Here is a 25,493-nt window from a genome sequence, read left to right on the forward strand (position 1 = left end):
TTACAAGTGTGAGCCACCAGCTCAAGATGCACTAGTAATAACCAGCTATACACCATAATGACTACTTCAGTGAATTATATAAGGAAATACCAATATCTCGAAAAGTATCCCTCAGAATGGTTTTTTTCACATCAGCTTTTCAATATATAAGCTTAAGTAACCTATAAACATATGCTTTTAGAGTAACAGGGCTTAATGACAAAATCACCAAGTAAATATACTGTTATCTGATGTAAACTAGCAAGTATTTCACAAGATAACCAAAGCTATTGTGAAATCAACAAGGTTTACCTAATGATTAAAGTATGAGTCTAATCTTTTCCACTATTGTTAGCAGCTCTGAAGGTAACTCAGGAGCTCAAATTCTTTCCTTCCCCCCACACCCCTCCTACCCATCATCCTATGCCAAAATAATTCACCTCCAAAAAAAATTAAAATCATAGGCTAAGAGTAAGAAAACTGGTCATATAAGTGCACAGCTTGTTGAAAAGCAAAATTTCACAGTAACATCTGAAAATGAAAGCTTGAGGCATATCCCTTCCTGCATGATTCCAAAGCCTTCTCTCTCTACTCTATCTTACCACCACCACCTGAGTCTCTTTCACCAAGACTCCCTGACTCACTGTGATCACTGTTGGTTAGAAATCTGGAGGGTTTTTGTCTTTTCTTTTTTTGCAGAATGGCTAAATATTCTATTAGCTCACTTCTTAACATTTCAGTGGCAACAATAAAGTCTACTAGTAGAAGTTGTCAAAAATATATCATTTTAACTATAGTCATTATGTTGTATAACAAAGCTCTTGAATTCATTCCTATTGACATGTGAACATCTTCCTAAACCCTCCACACCTGTTGATTCCTGCTACTCTCTACTCCTAAGAGTTTAACTTTTTCAGATTCTAAAATACGAGAGAGATGGCGTGGTATTTAATTTCTGTGCCTAAGGTTCATTTTGCCCATTTCATTGCAAATGGCAAAACTTGCTTGCTCTTTTAAGGCTGAATAGTATTTCCCAATGCCTAAATACCAGATTTTCTTCACTCGTTAATCGATTCATGGACATACAGGCTGCTTAGCTATTACGTTTAAGGCTGCAAAGAGAATGGAGTGCAGATGATTCTTCAACATCCTAGTGTGATCTAAAGGCTTTCTTAAATTCCAAACTTTATTTGGATTTCTTTATACAACTGTATTGTATGTAGAAATAAAAATCCTTTTAACTTATTATTGGATTTTACCTAGATTCTTTTCACTTATAGTTTCCCTTTACTATATCTAAATTATTAAAGATGTTTTTGTATTCTAGAAAAAGTGAATAATGAATTACTTATAGATGGCTAATTCTCTAAATTTACACTAAAAATACTTACAGACTATTATAACTATTTTATACTATTTTATCTTTCTTAATAGTTCATTAATCTATCAGAAAGCTGCTTTTCTTCAGGGTATCTCTTATACGGTGATCCATATAAACTAGTCTCATAGGGCACTACTTCCAGGACCTTCAAGGAATCCAAAATTTATGATACTCATAAATTTATTTGAATAAAATCTGTGCCTATTACCTAGCATGCTTTAAATTATATGCATATAATTTCTAATATCTAAGTTGGTATTAATAGTTGTTATACTGTATTATTTAGAGAATGTTAAGAAAAAAGTCTGTAATTGTTTAGTAGAAACAATTCATATTTTTCTGGATGTTTCTGATCTGCAGTTGAATGAATCTGTAAAAGCAGAACCCACAGTACGCAGGGCCACCTAGACTTATGTCTTCCGTTACAACCTTATATCTACCTTTCCTCACTTCCCTGGGCTACTATGTCCACTAGCCCTGAACCTCCACTTCAAAGCTTTCTCATTTATTCTATACCAGGACTCAGCATTTTCTGTTATAGATTACACAGTAAATATTTTAGGCTTTGTGGTCTGTCCTGTATAGTCTCTGTCAACTATTCAGCTCAGCTGCTCAAACACAAATAGAGCAGGAGACAATACAGAAAGGAACAGGTAGCGCTATGTCCCAATAAAATTTTTATATGTAAAACAATTAGTGGACTAGATTTGGTCTGCAGGTCCAAGATTGCTGGCCTGCTATATAATATATATTTAATATAATGTATATACATTTTATATATTTTAATATAATGTAAATCTATATAGAGATACACAACGATCTTGAAGATATATAGCTATATGAAAAGCATGTTAGCCAGGCACTGATGACTAACATCTGTAATCCTAGCTACTCAGAGACTGAGATTTGATGATGACAATTCAAGGCCATCCTGGGCATGAAAGTCCAGAAAACTCTTATCTCCAACTAAGCACCAGAAAACCAGAAATGACACTGTGGCTTAAAGTTATAGAATGCTAACCTGGAGCTGAAGAGCTCAGGGACAGCATGAAGGCAGAGAGTTCAAGCCCCACAATCGAGAGAGAGAGAAAGAGAGAGACAGAGACAGAGAGAGAGAGACAGAGAGAGAGACAGAGGGACAGAGAGAGACAGAGAGAGAGAGAGAGACAGAGAGAGGGAGAGAGGGAAAGAGGGAGGGAGGGAGAGAGGGAGAGAGGGAGGGAGGGAGGGAGGGAGGGAGGGAGGGAGGGCAAGAGAAGTTGGTTACAAATTTGGGGGTATGGCTCAGTGACAGTCCTCACCTTGGGTTCAATCTATATCACCACAAAATAAACAACAGCAAACTAACAATACTGTACAAGATCACAAGAATTTTTTGAAACACACAAGACAAAATCAAATATTTACATATGCACCTTAAATATGTATACTTCTGTACAGGTATATCCATATGCCCAAAAGGATAAAGATCAAGTTAATAACAGTTGTTATTAATATAAAACTATGACTGCTGAATAAAGTGAATAGACAGAACTTTTTGGAACATTTAATACTTCTGTATTTTAATTTTTTAATTATATAAGTATTTATTACTAAAAATTGCACTTTATTTTTTAAAAAAGATTAGGCTCTGTTTAGGTACCACTGTCAATGAAATTCTAGGAAATGTTTAAACATTGAAAATTAATAAAATTCAAGTTTAATACTGAACCTTTCAATTTTGGACTGGGTTCTTGTTCTTCCATTTCTGCTCTTATCATCATCTTTCTTGGGTGGAATTATTGTTGGCTCTAAACCAAACAACTCTTGAAGACGTCCATAGAGATCCGAACGATTGTAGACATGGAATTCGAAGTCATTAATTGTGATGTATAACCTGGTTTCTGCCTTTGGATCTAAAGATACCAAGTAGCAAAAAAATAACTCTTAGTCAGCTTAAGAATATAAATCAAAGCTCTGTGACAAATCTTGTTTCACAAAGTAAACTTGAATCACTTATTTTAAAATACAATTATATGAAAAAAGATGCACATTAAAATAAACAAAGTACTAAAAAAATAAAATAAACAAAGTACTGGCAAAAGAAATATTAAAAATTGATGTTACTGTTATAATTTAACACTGAAAACAACCTGAATTTATTGATTCTAGTTTTTTTTAAAAAAAATACTCCCTAACATACCTATAATATACTAAAATATACAGAGCAAAATGTTTAACTATATTTACATAGTATGTGAGTATTTTGCCATGGCACTATGTTGCAATTTTACACCATAGAAACTAGGGATTTTTCATTAAATATTGTACAAAACTAACACATTTTATTAACTGCTGTTGTCAAGCAATAACCTCAAATAAAACACATCATTAAAGATTAATAGCCACAGAAGTTGAGTATGCTTTCTCTGAAATCTTTGGACTAGAAATGTTTTGAATCAGAGGTTTTCTTCAGATTTTAAAAATATTTCTATATAGATATAATGAGATTTCTTAGGAACTAGTCTAAAAAGCATAAACACAAAATTCATTTAGATTTCATACATACTATATATAATATTTTCAATACACCTGTATTTTTCCCAAAATTATCACATAGGTTTAGGTATGTAAATTTCCACTTGTTTTGTCAAGACAAGATAGCACTAAAAAAAGTTTTAGGTTTTAGAACATTTTTATGTAGATTATTATCAGTTGTAATTAATAAATATATAAAGTAACCAATGAAGTACTCATTTCAAATGAGGAAATAATTTAAAACAATGTAACGTATCAACCAAAGCATATTAGAAGAAAGGCCAATATCTTTATTCTGAAATAAAACTCATACATGTTTTCTGAGATATCTTTTTTAACCTTAAAGCAATTTTCACGTCTATCAAATTTAATTGTAATTAGCAAAAAAATACATGTCAAGATATAAAAGATGAAAATTTTTAATGAGTATAAAGAATTGTTGCTATCAATCTTGCTAGCTGATGGCATAATTTAAACAAGAAGTATATTGCTTTCAGTAAATTATTAGATTTTTGCAAAATAATTATTTCAAGTCATTTATTCTTTCTGTAAATAGATATATGAAATGTGAAATAATGAAAGCAAATATAAAAATATAACAAACAAAATACATTGCCCCTGGCATTTTTAAAATAATAAGGAAAATCAATCAGTAAAATTTTCTACTTAGTAATTCTATCACTTGTACTCCAATCTTGGATTCTTTTCTTATAGCATCCTATGACAACTGAAGAAAAAAAAAAGACAGCCCCAACCCTTCAAAAAATTGTTAGGCCCCATAATTTTCCTAGCATTTCTTAAGTAGTTGACATATTCACTCCTAGTTCTTCAGACTTGCCACCTAACTAAAGCTAAAAATCTCTTAACTATATTATATTGAACATTTAATTCCTCCTTCTTACTGTATGTCAAACTCCTACAGATAAAAAAAAGACTAGTATATACTAGTATATACATCGTTTTATAGTATTAACTATTCCAATTCTTGAAAGTAATAAATCTGAGTATCTATTTTAATCAAGTAAGCACCACCACTGACTAGGTCTACCCTTTCTCAGTAATCAATATAGCTCCTAGACTGCTGGGGTTGAGTGTCCACAACACTCATTATCTCCAATTTTATGTCCAATAGGTTTCTGGAACTTGGCATATCTAATTGAACACCTGGTTTACTCACCCAAATCTAATCCACAATGTTCCTCAGCTTAGTGATAGCGAGTCTACCTTTTCTATTTTTCAAGTCCAAAAGCTCACTGCTCTTATACTTTTGTGACCCAGAGATGACCAACCAAACTTGTCAACTTTTCTTTCAATGGGCATCTAAAATTCAAGCACTTCTCAGCATGGACTAATTCACAATTAATTTCCAACAGTCTCCTAACTAATCTCCCTACTTTGGCCTTGGTACTCAGGTATCTGAACTACAATCAGGGAAATCATGGTTCAAGATTGGTATAGGCAAAAAAAAATGCACTGAGACCCCATTCCACCAGTAAATTTTGTGTGTGTGTGTGTGTGTGTGTGTGTGTGTGTGTGTGTGTGTGTGTGTGTGCTGCCCAGAGCAATCTGGGGGAAAAAAAAAGAGAGAGAACTTATAAAAAAAATAATTAACTAAAACAAAAAGGGCTTAGGGATGGCTCAAGTAGTATAGCATCATCCTAGCAAAAAAAGCTAAGTGAGAACACCCAGGCCCCCATACTAGTAAACACACACACACTCACAAAATAAAAGAAGAGACAGTATATTATATAGGCATACAATCACAGTATGCCATTAAATATCCATGATTATTTAACTATTTTTTTTAAATTAAAGCCAGGAGCCAGTGGCTCACACCTGTACTGTAATCCTAAATACTTAGGAGGCTGAGATCTGAGGATTGTACTTCAAAGCCAGCCAAGGCAGCCAAGTTCATGAGATAATTAACTACCCAATTAACTATCCCAAAAAGCCAGAAGTGGTAGAGCACTAGCCATAACTAGAAAAGGCTCAGGCAAAGTACCTAGACTCTGAGTTCAAGCTCTAGTACCAACACAGAAAAATAAATAAAAGGGGCAGAAATGTTACCAAAAATAAATACTCAACCCAAAAACAAAACAGCCTGCTAAGCTTTGGAAAATGGTTCTGGAGTTTTTACTTAACAGTTAAGATATAGATGCAATAAACTTTAAAGGCATTAGAATGTTAGGCATAACCAATAAAATAACAAAAAAGGGACATGCTTTATCCACTTTATTCACTTAGTAGTCAAGAGAATTCCTTTAGAGTAGGGAAAGTACATGACTATTTATTCAGATTCCATAGTCAGGAGATGTTATCACATATCCTATTTTCCAAAATTAGAGATTAAAATCAACTATCTCCAAAACAAAATAAGATTTTTGACAGATACCCTATTGGCCTTTAACCAATACCTAATATATTCTACCCACTATCACTATCATGCATGATGTTTAAGGAATGAGAGCATCTCACAAACTGTTCATCCACCATTCTACCTTCTGACAGATGGGTAGAACTCTTAGACAACCTCAAACCATGACCCATTTATCGCTACACATACTAAAGTCAGAAATCTGGAGGATGGTTCTCAGTATTTTCCTCATGCCACACTCAGAAATAAAGATCTTTTTTAGTTCACCAAAAACTACCTCACATGAAGGATTTGAGGCAGAAAACTCTTTGATTTCATATATTTCTATATTGATTTTTAAAAATCTAAGGAAATGTGATACTTCATGATAAAATGAATTAACTATTTACTTTCAAAAACTTATGATTTAAGATTGTAGAAATAGAACTCAGGAGAAATAAGTTCAGCAGTAAAAGTATAACACAGTGGGAGAGTGCTTTTGCCTACTAAGCAGGGGACTCTGGGCTTAATACCTAATAGAGAAAAATAAAATGATTGTAGTCCTCATGTATATGAACTTAAATGTTATCCCTCCCTTACCTGGTTCTTTGCTGTCATTTATTTCTTCTTTTTTTCTTATCTCTTTATTTTCTTTTATCTATTTTCCTCTCTTCTCCCTCTACCTGCCTCCCCTTCTCCAGATTGAGTCTTGTTAGGCTTGGCTTTTATTTGGTTGCTTTTGCACACTGTGGATGTCTGCATTCATCCCATATGCTATAATCAGTGTTTATAAGAATTCACACAGGCCAGGAGTGTGGCCTAGTGGTAGAGTGCTTGCCTAGCATGCACAAAGCCCTGGGTTGATTTCTTGGTATCACATACACAGAAAAAGGTGGGAAGTGGCTCAAGTCTGTAAAGGATTTATACATATTTTATAAAAATATATATTTCCACCACAACACAAAGAATATGAACAATAACATTTTAATATAAATAATACTAGAAAATAATACCAAATTTAGGATTTATTCATATTAATAAAATCACAAAACTAAAAGATTCCCAATGTACATTTGCAATATATACTGACTAAACTATTATTTTTTCCAAGTAAGAATGCTAGTAGTAACTACAACAACAAAAAATAATAGTAATTGATATTCCAAAAGTTAGTAATATCATAGCTATTCTAAATCACAGATGGGAAACCTCAAATACCCTCACAATACTTTATCATACAATAAAACTTGTGTTCTATTCAGTTACCTAGTGAACAACTCAGTCTGTTGTCTTTCCAGATATGAAGCCTACCCATTATTCTCATTTCTATTCTCTCTGATTTCACTAGTTCAATACATGTCAAATACTAACCCATTCATCCTAGCCTCAATAAAGAAAAGAGTACATTGTACATAAAAGCATATCCCTATAGGAGCAAAGGAATAAAAGCAAAAAAAAGAAGACTAACAATGAAATAACATTGAAATTTAAAGTAGTTTAAGCTATCTCAAACCTGTGATAAGCTTAGCAACTTTTAGAACCTTTAACTTACTTTCTTGTAGGAAAAAAGTTATAAATGATAGATATCTAGGTAAGCCTATAGAAAAATAAAATGAATATAAAAGCCCAACATTTAATTGGAAAGTTCAAGCCCCAGGACTGGCAAAAAAAAGAAAAAAGAGAGAATAAGAAAGAGAAAGAGGGGCTGGGAGTTTGGCCTAGTGGTAGAGTGCTTGCCTAGCATGCACAAAGACCCGGGTTCGATTCCTCGGTACCACATATATAGAAAAAAGCCAGAAGTGGTGCTGAAGCTCAAGTGGTGGAGCTCTAGCCTTGAGAAAGTCCAAGGACAGTGCTCAGGTCTTGAGCCCAAGCCTTGGACTGGCAAAAAAAAAAAAAAAAAAAAGAAAGAGAAAGAGAGAGACAGAGACAGAGACAGAGACAGAGACAGAGAGAGAGAGAGAGAGAGAGAGAGAGAGAGAGAGAGAGAGAGAGAGAGAGAAGGAGAGACAGAGAAAGACAGAGAGAGGAAGTTAGTTCTAGAAAGTAAAAGCAAGGTCTATCCTTAATGCAAAGTTAAAAAGGGTAGTGCACAGCTGAAAGAACAGTCATAAAAAATTAGAGGGGAGGGGCTGGGAGTTTGGCCTAGTGGTAGAGTGCTTGCCTAGCATGCATGAAGACCCAGGTTCAATTCCTAGGTAACACATACGTTTAGAAATAAAAGCTAGAAGTGATGCTATGGCTCAAGTGGTAGAGCTCTAGCCTTGAGAAAAGTCCAAAGACAGTGCTCTGGCCCTGAGTTCAAGCTTCACGATTGGCAAAAAAAAATTAGAGGGGAAAATTGAGAAGACAAAATGTAAGGCTCTGATGATAAATGCACATATAGGCCAGATGTAGTGGCATGCACCTATAGTCCCAAATACTCAGGAAGCTGAGATAGAAGAATCACTTGAACACAAAAGTTCAAAACTGGCCTGTACAACATAGCAACAACATAGCAAGTATAAATAAAGTCATAGAAGCTGAAGAATATGCCATGTTTTAGAAAGATCAGAGTACTAGGGACGGCATTTGAGTCAGGCCCACAGATTTGACAAGAAGAAAAGCTAGAAATGTATGTAAAGATTATACTGAAATATATACTCTATACTGAAGTATAACTCTAAGTGAATAATGTGCTCAAGTATCCAAAGTTAATCAGGCAACAGGAAAACTATGAAAGGATTTTGCAACAAAAAGAAATTTTTTTCCCTATCTTTAGGGTATTCTATTCCTCCTGTTTCTAAGACTCTAAATCGCATAGAACACCAACCCCTGGATTTTTTTTATAAAGATTTTATTAACAATGATTTTTATGTCATATTTCAAATGTCATGTTTAACAAACAAGTATTCAGGAAGGGATTCTCTATATACAATCACAGGCACATGAAACAAATGTTTTTTAAAAATTATAAACTACAAAACTTTAAAAGGTTATCTATTAAAAGATGATCTGAGATATATATGGCTCAACCCAACTCAGTCTCCAGCACTACCAAAATATAACCCAAACTACTTCCTTGCTGGGCATGGTGTTAGATACCTCCTAGCATTCAGGAGGCGGAGGCAGGAGGATGAGTTCAAAGCCTGCCTAGGCTACACAGCTATCCAAAGCCAGCCAACAACATAAAAAAGATATGAAACATTTAATTATCTGCAAGTGAAAAATCAGATTATCTGACTGAGAATTTAAACACATGAAGAAATGAGTATTTACCATGCTGCTTCTGCTTTGGGTTATACATCTTCCACCACCGAAAAATGATAAATCCATCCTGAATTCTAAAAAAGATTATAAAAATGAGAATTTAACAACTTAAAGTACTTCATAATTGGTTATTATTATAAAAAGTAAGCAATCGGTAATAAGAAAAATTCCCAAAAAGACACTGACATGCAAAAATACACCATTTTTCAGAACTAACAGTTATAAAAACAATGTTTGATAGTCTTCTAGTTGAAAAAAAGATACTTGTACAGCTCCAAGTAATGAAGAAATCTTTAAATCTTTAAACTTGACAAAAGCTGTATTATCACTGCAATGTACGACATGCTTTGAAACATTAAGTCCTTCTATTAGGTAAAATGCAACAGGAAAAATTAAAACTTAACAGGAAAAATCAGTACTAACAAATTTTATCTATTTGGGGTAACATTGTGATAAGTATAAAAATTATTTCTTTAAAGTTAGCTCTTAGGGAAAAAACATTGGATGGGGTAACAATGTTCAAGAAGTAATATACTCATTAACTTACAAATGTAACTGTAACTGCTCTATACATCACCCTGACCAAAAAAATGTAAATGTATATATATATACATACATTTATATATATATATATATATATATATATATATATATATATAAAGTTAACTCTTAAAAGGTGGCACTGGGGCCGGGAACATAGCCTATTGGTAGCATGCTCACCTAGCATGCAGGAAGCCCTGGGTTCAAGTTCCAGGAACCACATACATAGAAAAAGCTGGAAGTAGCTCTGTGGCTCAAGTGAATGAATGCTAGCCTTGAGCAAAATGTGTCCAAAGACAGCGTCCAGGTCTTGAGTTCAAGGCTGAGGACTGGCCCAAAAAAAAGGTGGTATCAAGGCGCTAAGGATTTGTGACAGTATTTCACCTGGATCTCTGATATATTGTATATGTGCGTATTTGGTTATTTGAAGTGGATAGGGAAGGGAGGAAAACAAGATGAGGGGCAGGGGTGGGGGGAGGGAAATGGGGACCAAGACATGAGAAAGGGTATCAATATATGTGAAGCAATGCACCTTCTATCTGGTGAATATAATGTAACCCTTCTATTAATGACAATAATTTTTCCTTTGGACATGTTAATAATTATAGAATACAAGTTGCCTCTTAAAATATTAAGTGTAGTATGAGCACTGCCAAATCCTACCACTTGCATCTCCTAGTTAATACAAAATTTCTCTATATCACAACTTTTAAGAAAATTATAGAAACAGAATAGGCATAAAAACAATAGGCTTTTCTTCAAAGCTACAAGGAGAAGGAATACTTCAAACATACTATGACTGACATGCTCAGATTTATGTTTCTAAGAGTAAAAGAGCTGCTTGCAAAATTAAATATTTCTATATACTTATCTCAAAGTAAGGAGCTAGTAGATGAGAATCATCAACATTCTAAACTTTTGTTAATATAATAAATGCCCACTAAAAATTCTACAACTGAAATAATAAGCAAGGTCAGGTAACTTACAGGTCAGGTAAGTAATAGTCCATCTAGAAATGAAGTATTTATTTACATAAATTATTATTCGAGAAACTTTATTCCAGTCTGTATTTTAGTTAAGTCAATCCATTAATAAAGGTATCTTCAAATATATGAATTCACCAAGTATGATTTTTTTAAGATTTAAGAAGTACTAGTAAGTGAATACTTAGAATATTTTTACAGTATTTCATGTTTGTCTGTGTCATTTTATGTTTTATTTTGTTACCTGATAGACATGTCTTCTGTAATGTAATAGATTTCACGAACCATGACTTTTCCAGAAAGAACAGAGAAAGAAAAGGAACCTATTGTAAGAGAGAAAAAAAAAAAGCCATCAATGCAACTGTTAACAAAGCCTAAAATAAGGCTGGTATTCAATTTATTCAATAATTAATCTCTTCCCAATTCCTTTATAAGATCGTTAACAATATTACAAATTTCTAACTTTGCATTTCCTCAGTATAATAAATGTCAGCTAGGCACCAATGGTTCATACCTATTATCCTAGCTACTCAGGAGACTGAGCTCTGAGGATCAAGATTTGAAGACATCCTGGACAGAAAATCCATGAGACTCTTACCTCCAATTAACCATCAAAAAGCCAAAAGTAGAGATATGACTCAGGTGACAGAACTCCAGCCTTGAGTGAAAAAGCTAAAGAACATCACCAAGCTCTGAATTCAAGCCCCAATACCAGTCCACACACAGAGAAAGAAAAGAAAAGGAGGGGAAATGGGAGAGGGGAGAGAAAAGGGAAAGGAAAAGGAGAAAGAGAGAAGGAAAGAGGGGAGGGGAGAAGAGAGGGAGAAAGAAAAGAAAGCAGGAGAGAGAGAAGGAGGGCATGCGGGACAAAGAGGGAGGGAGGGAAAATGCCATATGTAATATTACTATGTCCAAAATATCTTTATATACAACCTATTGACAAAATAAAACTTATACACTAACAATTATATGGGAGAAAATTAATAGTGCTATTCAAACTTACCAATATGGATATAGCCATGCTTGTATAATCTGTTAAGAACCAATGTTAAAATCAGACCAACATTCCTTGAATTATAGTATGTGAGATAAATAATCCATCCACAGGACAAAATAGTAGCTGTTGAAGGGGGGAAAATGTCAGAAATTATAAAGTTGACTTCTAAATGGTAATGTCTGAAACTATTATAAATTAGTAATGAAAGCCAAAAACTAATGTACCAAATATGAGGAAAGAAACAGAACTTAATAAAAACAGCATTTGAGAACTACTTCCATGAAGGCCACAGCATATTTCATACCTGTCTCCTATTTTACCACAGACTACTCATTATTGCATACAAATTCTTTTGTTAAGAAAAAAACAATAGCAAGGAGAGAAAAAGGTAAACCAAAGCACTTGCTATGACCAAGCTATTACCATTAAAAATGTTGCACTTTATTAAGACTTAGTGACTGCTTCTTCTTTTCTTTTTTGGTACTGGAGATCCAACCCAGGATTTTGCACTTACTAGGCAAAAGCTACAGCCCGGCCCATGACTGCTTTTGCTTTTTGTTATATAATTTTAAACAAATAATTTAGTGGGGTGTTGCTTATGAAACACATGCTAAATTTTTTTCTTAATTTGAAAATGAATTTTATAAAAAGAAAACTATTCTAATAGCTGTTTGTATTACATCTTTTATGTATTCGTGAGATAGAATTTTGAGGGACTATAAATTTAATAGGTGACTACATTTTTTCATGAAAAAATTATTTATGTGTAAAAACTGGAACACATTCAATGACATTCTTCAAATAGTAGGTTGTCTTATTCACTACTGCAATGTTAGATGAAAATTTCTACTTCTATTACCATTTCTTTTTTTTTTTCTATTACCATTTCTTTAAAGAACAGTTTGGCTGTTCAGTCAGTCATGAGGCTTAAATTCTGGGCTTGGGCGCTGTCCCTGAGCTCTTCAGTTCAAGGCTACCACTCTACCACAGTGAGTCACAGCTCACTCTTTCAGAGGTTAACTGGAAATAAGAGTTTCATGGACTTTGCTGTCTAGGCTGCCTTTGAACCACGATCCTCAGATCTCTGCCTTCTGAGTAGCTAGGATTACAGGCATGAGTCACCAGTGCCCAACAATAGGTTGACATGTTTAAAGTGACTTTTCTCTAATTTAAAAAAAATCATTTTTCTTTCTAAAGGCTGCAACCTGTATTGGAAAATAGCTTGGGAATGAATTTGTTATGTACTTTTGGCCTAATAAAGGTGAACATTTTTCTGACTATCCAGAAACATGAGCTTTCTCTTCCCAAAACGTATTTATTTAGTAACTAAAACAGAAAAAAAAACATATACTTGAAACATTTTTAATTCATCTGAGCATAATCTATGCTTTCCTGCTCGTGACCAAAGAAAAAGGAAAATTGGATATAGATCAATCTCTGATTTAAAAAGTGTTAGTATGCGTGGTGCCATGCAAAAAGCGTAACAAACTGTGAAAAAAATAAAACCACAGGTGTGTAACCTATATTTGTGATTCAGTATCTATTAGCCTCAGTTGTCCAATATATTAAAAGATATGCTGAGCTCTGAAACATACCCAGAATGCCTATCTATGACTACCATATATACTATATCCTATGTCATATCCATCAATATCATTATCCTCCTTTTCCTTTCCTATCCTTCTTATTTTTCCCCTCTGTTTCCAATTCAAGTACCAAATCTCAGATCAGATACCATTCTTTCACAAAAGTATGCTGGGTAATAAATGCCCTTGGTAATCTGTCCCTTATCTGGTATTATTTTTGTATTTCTTCCTCTGCTTTCCCCATACCATCCAACCATTCACTCACTCCAGCCTTCCTCCTCCTTTACTCTCTGCTATTTAATGATACACTATTTTAAACTATTTATGTGTAACTAGAAAATTTCTAGATTATATAAAAATGTATAAATAGCACAGCTCATTGTCAAATACACAAAAGGTAAGCATATTAAAAGATTTCATTCTATTTTACTGTAAAAATATACTTACTGTGAGGATTTATTAGTTTTATAATAAAAACAAACAGAACTGTGTATAATGGGTAGGGTGGAGGGGTGCTCTGAAACTGGAGAAATAAGCTCAGTGCAGTTTCTTTTTTTCCACCCACTTTCCCTAAGTTAGGTAATGAAGTATGCAAGGAAAGGTAAAGAACATTCTAGAGAAGTTTCAGGAAATATAGATACATTAAGATTTTCTTTCCTGAAAATAGGTGAAACTTATCAACATGCATTGTATTCATAAACTGCTTTATTAAATGATACCTCCCAGTTCCAGTTTCACCCCCTTCAACATTCTGACCCACCTATTCGCTAACCATTCTTAATTTTGTGGTATATACAATGAATTACTGATTGATTCATCTACCCACCCCTGTTCCCTTAGCCCCACCACCCTCCTTGTAAGTATCCAACTCCCAAAAAGTGGTAAGGCTCCAGATGAAGCAAGGTGGACAAATGGAAAGAAGGATGGTAAGCAAACAGTCATAATAGTCAATGTACACATATAAAAATGGAACCATGCAACTTGAGAGAATGGGTAGGGTTGGGACTGATGGAGGAGGCAATGGTGTCAGGAGTGACACTGATCAAGAGACACTGTACATATAAATTAGTGTAATGCATTGAAGCTCCTTAATGATAATAAAAATATAACTTAAAAGGTAAACAAAATCGAAAGCTGCTGAAAAGTCAAAAATAAATAACAAAATAAAAGTGGTATTATAAGCATTCCAAGTTCAGTAAACCACTGCTTAAAATCTCCTAACTGCTAATCGTCATGGACTATATGCAATAAAGTAGCAGAAAATATATTCAACATACCAACAAGGAGCCAAACAACATTGGAATTGTGTTCTGTAAGAAAATCTTCTAATTGAGTGATACTGGGGACAATACTGTCATTCTTCCTTTGATCCATTACTGAAGTTTTTGCAGAACAGCATCTGTAGGCCTGAAGAAGTCAAAGGTTAAATTCTGAATTAAAGGTTTTTTAACTGATAGAGAAATTATGGAAAGGGAGATAAGGTGAATTGAATAAATAAGGTTTACTAAATCAGTTTGTTTTCTCCAATTATGGAAATGCAAGAAATACAGCAAACAAAATACATCCACATTTCTATCTAAATATAGACAATGGATCATATTTATGTCTTCTTTATTGCATCATTGCAACAATAATGAAAGATTAACCTTCAGTTGTTAAGACATGATCCTTGTGGGTGTGTGTTGTGCATTCTAGTCCTGACGCTTGGATTCAGGGCCTGGGTGCTGTTTGTAAGCTTTAGTGCTCAAGGCTAACATTCTACCACTTGACCACCATTCTACTTCCTGTTTTTGTTTTTGTTTTGGGGGGATGGATACTTGGAAATAAGAATCTCATGGACTTTCCTGCCAAGACTTTGATTCTGGATCCTCATAACTCAGTCTCCTAAGAAGCTAAAATACAGGAATAAGCCACCCACACCTGGCTTTCCCTCAGCTTTTTCATTCATGGCTCTACTATTTAAGCCACATCTCTACTTCTAGCTTTGTGTTGGTTAAGAATCTCAGGGGTTTGGCTAGCTTTGAACCATGACTCTTAAATCTTAGTCTCCTAAATTGCTAGGATGATGTGTGAGTAACCTACACCGGGCAGATTATGCTTAACTCTAATATGATATGTCTACTACAGCCAGAAAGGATGGTACACACTTACGATTTCAGCCCTGCGGAGGCTGGGGCAATAGCATCTCAAGTTTGAGGGCAGCCTGGACTATACAGTGCGTTTAAAGCTATCCCAGACAACAGTAAGATCTTGTCTCAAGAAAAGAGCCAAAAAGCAAAAAAGAGGGCCAGGAGTTTGGCCTAGTGGTTGAGTGCTTGCCTAGCATGCACAAAGACCCGGGTTCGATTCCTCGGTACCACATACATAGAAAAAAGCCAGATGTGGTGGTGAGGCTCAAGTGGTAGAGCTCTTGCCTTGAGAAAGTCCAAGGACAGTGCTCAGGCCCTGAACTCAAACCCACGACTGGCAAAAAAAAAAAAAAAAAAAAGCAAAAAAGGCAGAGCACAATGTTTATGAGCAAATGATGAGTGTAAAGGGGGGAGAATATGAAGTTGGTTGTTTCTTCCTCTGCTCATCCTTAACAACCCAACCTAAAACTAAGTTAAAGCAGAGTAAGGCAGGCATCTGCATATGAGGAAGAGAGACACGAGAATCTCAGTGTCTTAGAGTAGGATGTTAGATTTCTGGGAAAAATTAATGATCTACTTCTGTAAGCAGAGGCAGCACTTCAGAGTGTCAGAGTTTTGAGTGTCAAAATCAGAGTGATAGGAAGGGCATACATGGAAGAGAGGGGCCAGGTGCAGCATATTCACAGTAGCTGGAAGAGTGGCAAGGGAAAAGCAGTCTAGCTCCACTGTCAGAGCCTAGGCAGAATGAGAAGAGCGCCTTCACAAGAAGGCTTCCCGACCATCAGTCAGAACCAGGATAGAGGTATCAGACTTGAGAAGGTCAAGTAGGGTATCCATGCAGGAGAGCAATCAGAGAAGGTTAAGGCAGCATGAGGAGAAAGATGCGCCCAGATTGATCTATTAAATAAATACATTCAGGAAGATGTAAGCTAAGTTATTCACTGTTGTAGATATAGAGAGAGGATGAAAATTAAGAGTCCTGGGTAATAAGAACTAGAGATAGGGTTTTCAATATCAATGGAGAGATAAGCAGAGCTATAAATTTAAAAATGTGGCTGCTATGAATATGTGTATGTGTATGTGTATATATGTATGTTTTCATCAACACGTCCAGGGAACAGCAACATGCCACTAAAAATGAACACAGAACTATATTCTTAAAACCTACTTCTACGGAGACGAATCAGGACCCTTTGAAGAAATGACTGATTTTAAAACTAAGGCAGTCCAGGAGGGATCGCTACTACACTGTTGGTGGGAGTGCAAACTCATTCAACCACTATGGAAAGCAGTATGGTGTTTCCTCAAAAGATTAAACATAGAGTTCTTCTATAACCCAGAAATCCACTTGTTGGCATTTACCCAATCGTCCAGAAACAAAGACATACTAAAGCCACTAGCACAACAATGTTCATTGCAGCACTATTTACCATAGCAAAGATATGGAACCAACCCAGATGCCCCTCAGTAGATGATTGGATCAAGAAGAAGTGGTATTTATACACAATGGAATTCTATGCTGCCATCAGAAAGAATGACATCCCCGGGGCTGCGAGTTTGGCCTAGTGGTAGAGTGCTTGCCTAGCACGCACTCTTGAAGACCCAGGTTCGATTCCTTGGTACCATACACATAGAGGCTCAAGTGGTAGAGTTCTAGCCTTGAGAAAGCCCAAGGACAGTGCTCAGGCCCTGAGCTCAAGCCCAGGACTGACAAGAGAGAGAGAGAGAAGGGTGGGAGGGGGGAGAGAATGCATCCCCCTCATTTGTAAGGAAATTAAAAGTCTTGGGAAAAAATCACATTAAGTAAGCCAGACATGTTGGGGCCTTATCTCCACCTCTAGGCCTGTTCATCATTCCAGTTCAGTGGAAAGGGCTTTGGACAGGCATTCCTTGCATACCTCTCATCTCTGTGCATGTGATTTGACTGAGCCCCCACTCCCACCCCAGTGCAGGTCCCATGCACTTTCCTGCACTGGTCCCGCCCAGTACCTAAAAGTTTTCCCCGGAACCTTAGTGATAGCATGATGGCTCTCGTCCTATTGGCTAGCTTCCCAGTTCCCACCTTTTCTTTCCCCAACAGTATATAACTAAGTGCCTGACACAATAAACGAGTAGCTACACAGACCCAAAGGAGCATAGGCTCAATGGTTTCCCTCATTAGTAATAATTAGTACACATCTAGGACTCTCCTAGCAGAGAATTACAATAGCTCAAAACCTAGATACATAAGCCTATATAGGATAAGGCTAAATGAAAGGATCTCCAGGATATGGAAACAAGCTTTATATCCTGTGATTGTTGTTCATAATGTACTATGTTATTTCTCTTCTCTTTTGCTGCCCTTTGGTTAATCTCATATTTGTTACAGTATCTGACTTTGTTACCTGGCATATTGTATATATGTTTATTTGAAATAGGAAAGGGAAGGGGAGAAAACAAGATGATTGGGAAGGGGTAGGGAGAGGGAAATGAGGACAAAAACATGAGGAGTATCAGTGTGTGAGAAGTAATGCACCTGCTACCTTGTGAATATAACTATAACCCCTATACATTGCAATAAGAAAAAAAACTAAGGCAGAAAGCCAAGAGGAACCTTGTTTTCCAAAAATAACTCATCAAAGAATGACAGCAATATGTGAAAAAGATACAGAATCAGCTTCAAGAGATTCCTAAGGACAAAATCCAGGGTAGAGGCTGGGAGCATGGCCTAGTGGTACAGTGCTTTCCTTGCATGCATGAAGCCCTGGGTTCAACTCCTTCATACCACATACACAGAAAAAGCCAGAAGTGGTGCTGTGGCTTAAGTGGTAGAGTTCTAGCCTTGACAGTGCCCAGGCCCTGAGTTCAAGGCTCAGGACTGGCAAAAAAATAAAATAAAAAAGAAGAAAAAGAAAAAAGAAAAAAATCTAGACCAACTTTAAAATAGCTTTGGCTATTTGAATGGCTTTCTGAACAGGTGAGATGGGACTGCCACAAGAGACACACTCTAACTACAGTGTGGGGTCCTCATTGTCAAACTTTTTAAGGTCCTTGTTGATGTCTGTAAAATCTTCTACCAAACCTTTCTCTGAGCCTAAGGGTGTAAAACTCAGAAGTAGGGCATTTGCCCAACATAAATCCCTGGGTTTAACCTAGAGTCCCACAAATAAAAACAAAAATAAAAAGAACAAGAGGAGTTAGAGATCTACTTTTAAACACTTCCTGTGATGTTTCTTGGGGATTCTTCTTTCTCATATTCATAGGTTTTTATCTTGCTATGTTTTCCTGTTTTAGTCCCAACAACATTTTATTAGCTTGCTCAGAAACCTCCTGTGGGAGCTTTTAACTGCCATCCTCACTCACATCCATGTAGCTGCTTCACCAGTCAACCACAGAAACCAACTTCCTCACTCCTGACTCTTGAGAGCCTTCTTCCAGAAGCAGATGCTATTCCTACTCATTCAGACCTTGGATACAAGGTTCAAAGCCTGACCAAGCTGGGCATGATGGCTCACCCCTGTAATCCTAGCTACTCAGGAGGCTGGGATCTGAGGATCACAGTTCAAAGCCTGAGCACTAAAGTCCATGAGACTCTTATCTCCAATTAACCGCCAGAAAACTGGAAGTGGCTCTGTAGCTCAACATGGTAGAGCATTAGCCTTTAGCTGAAGAGCTCAGGGACAATGCCCAGGCCCAGAGTTCAATCCCCATAACTGACCAAAAAAAAAAAAAAAAAAAAAAAAAAAAGCCTGGCCAAGTTTTTGATGCAGCTACAGATGTTGTAATCCCTCCAGAATTGTTTGAGTGTCTTACTTAGCTGCAACAACCTGGGAAGAAATCCTTGAGCAGGACCTAAAAACTGTTATATCTTGATTCACTATTGAATTGAGGAAGTGGTTTAGAAGGAGAAACATGGGCTTGGTATTGGGAGATCATCTTGATGGAAGACCATCAAGAAAAGGAGGTATGCCAGAGTGACACCAAAGAAACAAGGCAGATAATGAAAGGCATGTTTCTTTCCAAATAGTACTTCTCCATTTCACCGCCACAGCAGTTCAGGAGGACAAGGGGAAGAGAAGCTGACTCATGCCTGAGCACCTACTGCTTCTGTAGGTCGCCGGGAGTGTGTGCTTACTGATAACCATTGGAAGTCCTAGTCCTCCTTGTGCCAGATCACAAAAGGTACTCCATTTGTATCCTGAACATTGCTCCCAGGCAAGACTGTTACTTCAAAACCTAAAAACCTGACCTTGACTTGGCCTCTTACAGATCAAAGTACTTTTAGGCATCCATTTACAGAACAGTGAGATTCTGTCCATATGGAAGATTTGCTGTGACAAGTAATCTTCCTCCACTGTGAGGTCTCAGCACTCCCTTTCACATATGAAATGAGTGATGATGCTTAAATCACAAAAACCACTCAGAACTAGCAATGAATTCAACCCTGAGGGTGGGGCCAGACTTTTCTTTCAATATGGAAAATTAACCTTAAGTGTCACGGTGCTGAAAAGGACATGCTTCTTCTATGCTAGGTCATTAGAAAGCTCTCCACAGGCCTTCGTCTCATTGCCTCCTATGTAGCAGATCCCTTAACAGCTTTCATCATATTGTTCCCATTCTTCAAGATTACAACTATGGTAGAATGGGACATGCTTGACTGGTAAATACTCGTCACACATTTCTAGCTTTGTAATCCTGAGTATTTCATTTCCATAGCAATCACTCATTGGGACCTACTATTATTAACATCAGCAGTGGATTTTCATGACAAGTAATACAACATGAGATTAAGTTAAGCATGAGAGAAAAACGTGAAATCAGGAGACAAGACACATGGCCCTAGTCCAACATGGCACACTGCTTTATAATGAACTTTTCTTTAGAAATAGAAAGTATTCTATACATGAGATACATAAACCAGAAATGCTATTGTTTGCTATTAACTATAATGAGCAATACATAATTGTATGTACTTCATTTTATACTTTCTACAGGCAGAACAGGTTTCTTGGAAATGCCATCAATACAAACATAAAAAATATACTATATTAAATGACGAAAGTTACTTATTGTCACTCACTCAGTATATGTGGTGCATTGTTGATCAAAACATCACAGAGCACACATTATCTACTATCAATTATTAGCATGTGTTACTACTGTAAATTAACTAAGGTATTTGTTTTTTATTAGCAAGCAGGATCTATAAACACCACCACAAAAATTCAAGGGTTCCTGAAAATAGAGAAAAATCTTTAAAAAAAAAAAAGTGAAGGAATAATAGGCAACAAAAGCAAATATAACCTTCTTTAACAATTTTACCTAGAACCAGCTGCTCTGTGTTTACAAACCAAAATTATATAATGCCCTAATTAAGTAAGCAAAATAGACAATTATCTTAAGCCAAACAGATTAGTTGCTATAATCCTTATGACCCAGTAAGTCATTCTACATCCTTTTCTATCTCAGGATTCTATTCAAAACAGACAATTTTTACCTGTCAACTATAAAATCTAACAGAATTAAGATAACATTCAATCAAAAATAATGGCCCAGGTCCTGTGCCAAATGGTCATAGTCAAAGCCAACCCAGACAGAAAAGTCCACTAGACTCCATATCTAAAATAGCATCAGAAAGGATGACTTGCTCAAGTGGTAGAACACCAACTAAGAATGCAATGACAAAGTCCTTAAAAAATAGCATAGGTTTTAAAAACAGTTTTCAACTGTAAAGGCTGTTCCTAATATTTCCCTCAGTGGTAAAATAGCTCAGGCAAAGTAATGAATCTCTCTGAACCTATTTCAAGCAGTAAAGTGCCATCTCTTCCCCAAAGACATGATGAAGTCATTAAAAATACAAAGCAAAAATAAAAGTAGCACTGGGCCTCACCAACACATATGCATATCTACATACACACACAGAAGAACTATCTTAGCTAAGCTACCACTAATGTTCTTTAAAAAACTCATCACTTCAACAAAAAGAAGGAAAGCGAAATGGGAATGGAACACTGATCTATAATGTGACCGACAAATCATTTATCTCACTTTTGGATCGATGTCTGATTTGTCGGTCACGTTATACATCAATGTTCCATTATACACAATATTCCATTCCCATTTGCTATTGATACACAGATTAAACTACAAATGAGGCAGAAATTTATCTATTTTTCTCTATCTTAAGTAGAAAAAATCTTTCCCAAAATACTTGCCTTTTCTTTTAGTATAAAATGTTCTTTTTTTCTCTTCCTCTTGCCTTTCAAAGGCCCTTCTTCAGTGTTTCATTTTAACAAATCTAAAAACAACAGCATTTTAGCCAATTAGACAAGGCATTTTTGGCTGTATTACCAAAGTGAATAGTCACCCACAAGGAAACTTTTATGGTTAGTTCACTATTTCCTTGTTTAAAGTTTCAAAATAAGAAATACTCTTAAAATCTAGAATAAGACCATACTTTCTCAAGTAAGATCTTTCAAAATCACTATACTTGTGGAAAGAGTGTGAGGGGAGGGGGATGTCACCGTTTCCTCCCTATTCCCAGCACTTGGCACACTTTCTAAAAGTGAATATCCATTGCAAATTCTTAAGATGCTTGATTTTAGTACAGCATTTTGATAAAGGGACCCTAAAGGAGTTGAGTCAAGATTCCCTGGCTGAATCACAACTCTAACTTCAGACTTTATTGCTCTAGGATTTGGTTCTCTCATATATTAAGCGAGAATAATAACAAAGTAATAGGGATTTTGATGATTGTGAGATAATGTAATATATGAGTATGTTTTATATATTTTATCTTACATATATTTACATTTTAATCATACTTGTATACATATAGATACAATATATTTTACTTAACTAAAAAGTCCACAAAACGTGTATTTTGCGTTTTTATATTTTTTTTATATTTTAAGCATGTATAATTAGATACAGATAATACATGTAATACCTAAGGCAATCTATAGTTCCCTAAGTCTACTTTTTTGCTTTGTTTTGCTTTTTTGTGCTGGTCCAGGGGATTGAACTCAGGGCCTGGGCACTGTCCCTGAGCACAAGGCTAACACTCTACCAGCTGAGCTGCAGTTCTGACTTTCTGGCAGTTAAATAGGGATACGAGTCTCAAGAAGTTTCTTGTGGGGTCTGGCTTGGAACCGCGAGCCTCGGATCTCAGCCTCCTGAGTACCTAGGATTACAAGCATCATTCATCGTTCTTCTACTTTGGTCTAGCTAGAATAACTCAGCCTTCTTGGCACGCACAACATGAAAGCAGCAACAAGAAACCAGCTGAAACTTAAGATTCTGAAGACAGCTACAAACCCCAGAATTGCCATGCAGAGGAAATTTACAGGAATCCTTTCCTTGCAACCCATGTGTTTCACCTGGCCTAAGCCCAACAGGAGGAGGAGGGGTAATTGATACTGTCCTGAGCAGAGAACCTCTCCCATCTTCATATGAAGATCACCCAAAGCCAACGATTCTGCTGATGGAGGTTCTTCCGCGGAACGCTCCCATGTAGAACATAAAACCCACCCGAGCTTCGCCGAGACCGGGAAGCGCTGAGGTCTGGCCGCCCGTGGAGAAGCCACCCGGAGCTGGGCGATGGCATCTTTCCTATTCCCGGCCCGCTGGCTGACAGCCCAGCTCGCAGGTGCACCGGGCTTCCCGCCTCCAGCACCGGGCAGGGCCGGGGCCACCGGACGCGCCTCCACCCGCAGAGGCCCCGCAGGCGCAGGCCGCGACCCCCGGCTGTCCTGGCCCCGCCAGGTCTTCCCTCGGACCCCGGCACCCGGACCCCGAGGCCCTGGCGCGGCGGGTGAGGACGCCACAGGGACCAGGGGCGTCGCCGCCACCTCAGGCGGCCGCGCCGAAGCTGAGCCAGCCACCAGACCCTGGGAAGGGTCCGCCCTCCTCCGCGCGACCCGGCCCGGCCCACCCTCACCTCGGCCAGCAGCGCCGGGTTCCTCTCCCGGGACTCTGCGGACCCAGGAGCCCCACGCTGGCCTACCGAGCTCTGCCGGTGCCCGCGCCCTCCAGCCCCGCCGCCCCGGCGAGCCCACCCGGGTCCAGCTCCGGGCTGCAGGGCCCCCAGGCACTCTAAGGAGTGGGCTAGGGGAGGGTCCAATCTGAGGCCCGCGGCACTGCGGCTGCGTCAACCGGCGACGTCACACGTCAGAGCGCCGGCGCCCAGGGTGCCCAGCTGGAGCCCCGCCCAGAAACTCGCTAAACCCCGCCCCCTTCCCCCCCGCCCTTCCTGATTGGGGGCGGAGCTTGGAGCCTCAGCCAGCTGAGCTGATCCCTTAAGAACTTATTTGCTAAAAGCGCCTAGGTTAATGGCTTTTCTGATACCAGAGGAAACAGATAAACCCCCGACGGAAAAGGAGACTAAAAAAAACAAGACAATTAGATAAGTGTATGTGGAAAAATGGGTCTGCATAGAATAGAAGGAAAACAGTCTATCACCATCAATAAAGGGAGCTTGATGATGTGAAATGTTGACACACAGAATTTCTCAACCAAGTCTTCCTCGAGATGCTCACCACTGTTGTGTGTGTGTGTGTGTGTGTGTGAAAGGGAGGCGGGGCACGCTGTACTGGGGTGTGAACTAACAGCCTGAATGCTGTCTCTTAGCCTTTTTGCTCAAAGCTGGCACCCTACCGCTTGGACCTTCAATTCCAGACTTTTGCTGGTTAGTTGGAAAAAAGAATCTCGTGGACTTTTCTGCCCAGATTGGGTTGGAACGGTGATCCTCAGATCTCATCTTCGAGGGTAGTTAAGTGTGAGAGCCACCTGGGCCCCGTTGCATAACTTTTTAAAATTATCTTTAAGTAGTTGCCCAAAGGAGTTTCAACACAGCATGTCAGTGCATAAATAAAATACCCTCTCTGAATCTAGTTCATCATACTCCTTGTGATCTTAAATAAACTTTGTAGTTTATTTTACATCATTTCATTTGGGAAACGGATGCAAATACAATAACTGAAGACAAAATAGTGAATAGATCACCTAGTAAGGAAATGAAGCATGATAATAAAAGGTAACTCCTGAAATGAGGCACTCAGCATGAGAGGAACCATGATAGTACGGAAAGCTATGGCAACAGTCATGAAGATGGTGGGTAGCCATGGCAAGAAACCACTAGACAGATTTGTGACAGCCCCTAAGAAAAACCAAATACCGGAGAGTTTGTGGACAGCCGATTTTGAGAAGTGAGCTTGGCATCTACATTTCTGCTGACAACCAGACATTCGCTTCTGTATTCTGCTTCTGTACCTTGTTTAGCTTGCATAATATAGGAGAGTTGGAAAGATTCCATCTAATGCATGACCAGCCCCACCCCCATTTGGCGAGTATAAAACCCCCTGCTTGTTGTTACTCGTGGGTGCTTCTGGATTCCCGATACCTAGGAGTAGTCCCGGCTGGTTATGATTGGATATTAGCAAATTGCTTTTTGCTATTAAAAAATTACTTCATAATTAAGATTCTGTTTTGAGTCTGTGGTCTGTTCCCTGGGGTCCTCAGCTCATTACACCCAGAACTGGGTGTGGGTGGCTTAAGCCTGAAATAGCAACTTAAAAAGCTGAGGATTCCAATTCAAAGCCAACCCAGATAGAAAAGTCTTTGAGATTCCTATCTCCAACTAACCTCCAAAATGCCAAATTAGAAGGATGACCCAAGAAACAGAGCATCAGTCTTGAGTGAAAAATCTAACTGCAAGTTCAAGGCAGCCCTGAGGTCAATCCCTAGTATCAGTGTAGACAAAAAAAAAGGGGGGGGTGATGGGAATTGCAGATTAGGTCTGA

At 37.5% G+C, this 25,493-nt stretch overlaps 1 protein-coding gene across 1 annotated transcript in view; it reads right to left on the minus strand.

The window, feature by feature from the left end:
• Bltp1 (bridge-like lipid transfer protein family member 1) overlaps positions 1-23,846 on the minus strand; it is a 160,631-nt gene extending 136,785 nt beyond the window's left edge. The window contains exons 1-7 of the mRNA XM_090356623.1: positions 23,633-23,846; positions 21,909-21,991; positions 14,863-14,992; positions 12,006-12,122; positions 11,247-11,325; positions 9,489-9,553; positions 3,072-3,255 (exon numbers count right to left, since the gene is read on the minus strand). Of these exons, the coding sequence (XP_090212749.1) occupies positions 3,072-3,255; positions 9,489-9,553; positions 11,247-11,325; positions 12,006-12,122; positions 14,863-14,959 (542 nt within the window). The 5' untranslated portion in view covers positions 14,960-14,992; positions 21,909-21,991; positions 23,633-23,846. The remainder of the gene's footprint in view (positions 1-3,071; positions 3,256-9,488; positions 9,554-11,246; positions 11,326-12,005; positions 12,123-14,862; positions 14,993-21,908; positions 21,992-23,632) is intronic.
• Between the last annotated feature and the right edge of the window lie 1,647 nt (positions 23,847-25,493).

The sequence above is a fragment of the Megascapheus bottae genome, chromosome 23, assembly GCF_031878675.1.
Source record: "Megascapheus bottae isolate mThoBot1 chromosome 23, mThoBot2.hap1, whole genome shotgun sequence".
NCBI lineage: Eukaryota > Metazoa > Chordata > Mammalia > Rodentia > Geomyidae > Megascapheus > Megascapheus bottae.